General features: G+C 67.0%; 1 protein-coding gene across 1 annotated transcript in view; it reads left to right on the top strand.

Moving 5' to 3' along the window:
• The window catches only part of EMIHUDRAFT_246643 (hypothetical protein), a gene marked incomplete at both ends in the record, with an annotated part of 5743 nt that extends 1621 nt beyond the window's left edge, over positions 1-4122 (top strand). Inside the window, 5 exons of the mRNA XM_005766110.1 lie at positions 139-320; positions 546-659; positions 807-910; positions 3847-3919; positions 4021-4122. Coding sequence (XP_005766167.1) covers positions 139-320; positions 546-659; positions 807-910; positions 3847-3919; positions 4021-4122 — 575 coding nt within the window. The remainder of the gene's footprint in view (positions 1-138; positions 321-545; positions 660-806; positions 911-3846; positions 3920-4020) is intronic.
• Between the last annotated feature and the right edge of the window lie 31 nt (positions 4123-4153).

The following is a 4153-nucleotide window of genomic DNA, read 5'->3' as shown; positions in this document are numbered from 1 at the left end:
CTCCTCACAGCGGCGCTGACGAGGGGCTCCTCCGACCTCGCCCTCTGGCCTGCCGGTGCGCACCGCGGAGGGAGGGGGGAGGGGGAGAGGCTCCACTCAGCAGCCTGCATGCTGACGCCCATTCCCTCGTACGCGCAGGCGCGGGCGCCGCGCTCCTCGCGACCAACCTCCTGCCGGCGCCGCTCGCGGCTCTCCGCTCGGACGCCATCGTGCACGAGACGGAGACGGCCGACACGATCATGGGCGAGGCGCAGAAGGACTCGTCCGAGGCTGCGGATAGCGCCGAGAGTCCCGTCACGTTGAAGAGCATGATGGCCGAGGTCAAGCAAGAGATCATGGCCGAGATGCAGAATAAGGACGAGGAGACGCAGAAGAAGGACGAGGCGTTCAAGGAGGAGATGAAGAAGAAGGACGAGGCGTTCAAGGAGGAGATGAAGAAGAAGGACGAGGCGTTCAAGGAGGAGATGAAGAAGAAGGACGAGGCGTTCAGGGAGGAGATGAAGAAGAAGGACGAGATGATCACCGAGCTACTCGCCGCGCGCAAGAGCAAGACGGACCACAAGCAGGTCCAGATGTCGGCCGGCGGCGAGGTGGTCGAGCTGGTGAGCGCCGCGGACCTCAAGGCGCTGGAGGCCCGCGTGCAGGCTGCTGAAGAGCGCGTGGAGGAGTGCGTCGCTCAGAACGCAGCGCAGGACGCCAAGATCGGCGCGCTCCGCGACAAGCCGGCCCCGCCCAACCCGCCGGCGGCCACGGCTCGCCCGCCGGCAGCGGCGCGGCGGCAGCTCTCCTCCGCGACTGGCGACGAGACCGAGTTCGCCATCACGGGGAGGAAAGCGACGCTCTCCTTCAACAGCCGCACGCCCGACCTGACGCCGACCCGCCTGACCGGCGAGGGGGACGGCAAGCTGACGTGCGACGGCGAGCTGCACGCGACGGACTTTGTCACGGCGGACGGAGTAAGCGTCACGGAGCAGCTGAAGGACGGCCTCGCGCAGGGACTCGCGAGCGTGAGCGAGGAGCTCGAGTCGCTTCGGAAGTTTGTGGGCATGGTGCCGCCGTCGACGCCGCCGCTGTCGCCGCCGCCTACGCCGCCCCCGTCGTCGCCGCCGCCGTCGCCGCCGCCGACGCCGCCCTCGCCGCCCTCGCCGCCGCCGCAGATGGTGCTTTCGAACCCCATCGCCGTCGCGAGCGTCACCGACGGGGTGAACGGCTTCGACGAGCTGGATGCTGCACATAACGTCGCCACGTTTGTGGTGGCCGGGCGGACCTACGCCATCGTCGTGAGCTTCAGTGACGACGGCGCGCAGATCATCGAGCTCACCGACCCGTCCTCCCCCGTCGCCGTCGCGAGCGTCACCGACGGGGTGAACGGCTTCGACGAGCTGGATGGTGCGAGGTTCGTCGCCATGTTTGTGGTGGCCGGGCGGACCTACGCCATCGTCGCGAGCCGTCATGACGACGGCGCCCAGATCATCGAGCTCACCGACCCGTCCTCCCCCGTCGCCGTCGCGAGCGTCACCGACGGGGTGAACGGCTTCGACGAGCTGGATGGTGCACATGGCGTCGCCACGTTTGTGGTGGCCGGGCGGACCTACGCCATCGTCGTGAGCCGTTATGACGACGGCGCCCAGATCATCGAGCTCACCGACCCGTCCTCCCCCGTCGCCGTCGCGAGCGTCACCGACGGGGTGAACGGCTTCGACGAGCTGGATGGTGCAGCGAGCGTCGCCACGTTTGTGGTGGCCGGGCGGACCTACGCCATCGTAGTGAGCGTCGATGACGACGGCGCCCAGATCATCGAGCTCACCGACCCGTCCTCCCCCGTCGCCGTCGCGAGCGTCACCGACGGGGTGAACGGCTTCGACGAGCTGGTTGGTGCAAATGGCGTCGCCACGTTTGTGGCGGCCGGGCGGACCTACGCCATCGTCGCGGGCTGGGATGACGACGGCGCCCAGATCATCGAGCTCACCGACCCGTCCTCCCCCGTCGCCGTCGCGAGCGTCACCGACGGGGTGAACGGCTTCGACGCGCTGGATGGTGCAGCCGACGTCGCCACGTTTGTGGCGGCCGGGCGGACCTACGCCATCGTAGTGAGCTTCGATGACGACGGCGCCCAGATCATCGAGCTCACCGACCCGTCCTCCCCCGTCGCCGTCGCGAGCGTCACCGACGGGGTGAACGGCTTCGACGAGCTGGATGGTGCAGTGAGCGTCGCCATGTTTGTGGCGGCCGGGCGGACCTACGCCATCGTCGCGGGCTTCTATGACGACGGCGCTCAGATCATCCAGCTCTCCATGCTCTCCACGTGAAGAAAGAGTAAAGAAAGATGGCCCCTTACTGCCGCCGCCGGCCGCCGTCATGCGCCTTCCCACCCCCACCCTCCCCCCACCGCCGGCACTGCAGCCGCCGCGCGTCTCGTGTGTAGCCTGCTCGCTGTGAACGAAAATCCAGCCTTCGCGTCGGCGCCGCGCACCTGCCTGGCGCGTTTGGTTCAAGTAGTCTGTTTTTGTTTTTCTCCTTCATACCTTGAACCTTCTCCGTCAGCTCGACAGCGTCGCGCCGGGCGACTGCTCGCCTCCCTAGCACCGTCCACCGAATTCTTGAGCGCCTCCTTCGCCCTCCTGCCACCCAGCCATGCGCCCGCCAAACAGCGCCTTCCTGGCGCCCTCCAACGTCCAAGCTCCAACCCTGCGGCCATGCCCGTGCACCACCCCATGATTCCCACCAGCCTGGTTTGTAATTGTATTCCCCGTCGCAGGCAGGGGGCAGGGGGCACATTATTTGGGGCCGCCTGGAGCCCTGCCTGCTGTTCACGCGCGCGTTTTGTTTTGCAGCCTTAGAGCTTAGTACAGTTTTCCGTGTTTTCGCGAAGCGCTCGCGCCCCTACCCGGCTAGTCGTCAACGAGTCCACCAGCCCGCTCGACGAAGCGATCAAGCCCCAATGCCACCAGGAGCTCGCCAGGAGCTCCGGAGCTCGCCAGGAGCTCCGAAGCGCGCACACAGCACGCGAAACGAAACAAGACAAGCCGTGTGGGTGCGGGTGTCTCCGTGGCTCACGATGGACGCACGTCAAACTATTCGTTCACATTCACGGCTGTACACTCGTAATTCGGCCGTCCGCGAGCCCCTAGCTCGCCGACGGCGAGAGAGATGCCACGAGGGGTCGCGGTGGCGTCCATCGCCAGGCTCCCTAGCTCAACCGACGACCCTTCGGGATCGACGGCCGATCGTCATTTACCCCTCGTCCAACAAAAGAAATGCGCCGTCAGCTCACGAGAGCAAACTCAGCCGAGGTCAATGGCCGTCGACACCGTGCGCTGGACGGGCTCCCTCGAGCTCACGAACACGTCGTCGTGGTCAGACCAGATCCACTGGTCCGGAGAGCCGAACACCGCATCCCTGATCGAGATCTGCGGAGGCGTCACCGTCCGGGCCGCCCAGGCGCGCGCGCCTCTCGACGGGGGTCACATTATGAACAGTCTTGAGCCCACGGCCCTCCCCTCCCCCTCAGGCGAGCCGCGCGTCGGAGATTCTCTTGTGCGCGCCCGACTCCAACTGTACGTGCTCCGCGGATCCGGGCCTCGTGATTGTGCTCGAGGAGGGCGGGCTCTGCTTCGGGCCCTTCTGCGAGGGGGCTTTCCGCCGTCCGCGCCACCGCCTCCGATCCCCCCTCCCTCGCCGCCGCCGCCGCGGACGGATATTCACGAGCGCGGACGAGCGGTCGAGCGGCGCGGGGCCGGCGACGCGCGAGCCACGGGCGGGCCCGGTCGCCGGTCCGGGACTCTGTAGTCTCGTTTTCTACATTCTAGCTGATTCATGCTGTCTGTCGTGCATCATGTGTGCGAGGTTGCGACACGGTGTACCTCAGTCACCTTATGCCACGCCGTCGCATATCCGGATTATGCGACTGTGGCATAAGGTGACTGATGCACCGTCGCATCATGACACGCTCTCCCGCACCTCTCTCCTCATCCTCTCTCGCAGCGTGAACTGCAGGCAGCGTGTGGGTGTGTTCCGCAGGGCCTCACGTGTCACGCGTGCCGTTGCTCACATGCGGCCATCCGGCGTCCCGGCCGCGATCCAACCACGCTCCGGGTCACTCCCCCGCGCATCCCGCCCTGAGCGCCCGGCTCAGCGCGCGGACCGTGCACTG

Source organism: Emiliania huxleyi (assembly GCF_000372725.1).
Source record: "Emiliania huxleyi CCMP1516 unplaced genomic scaffold EMIHUscaffold_521, whole genome shotgun sequence".
NCBI classification, from domain to species: Eukaryota; Haptophyta; order Isochrysidales; family Noelaerhabdaceae; genus Emiliania; species Emiliania huxleyi.
Note: the sequence above shows the minus strand (reverse complement) of the source record. Positions and strands in the feature narration are given on the sequence as shown.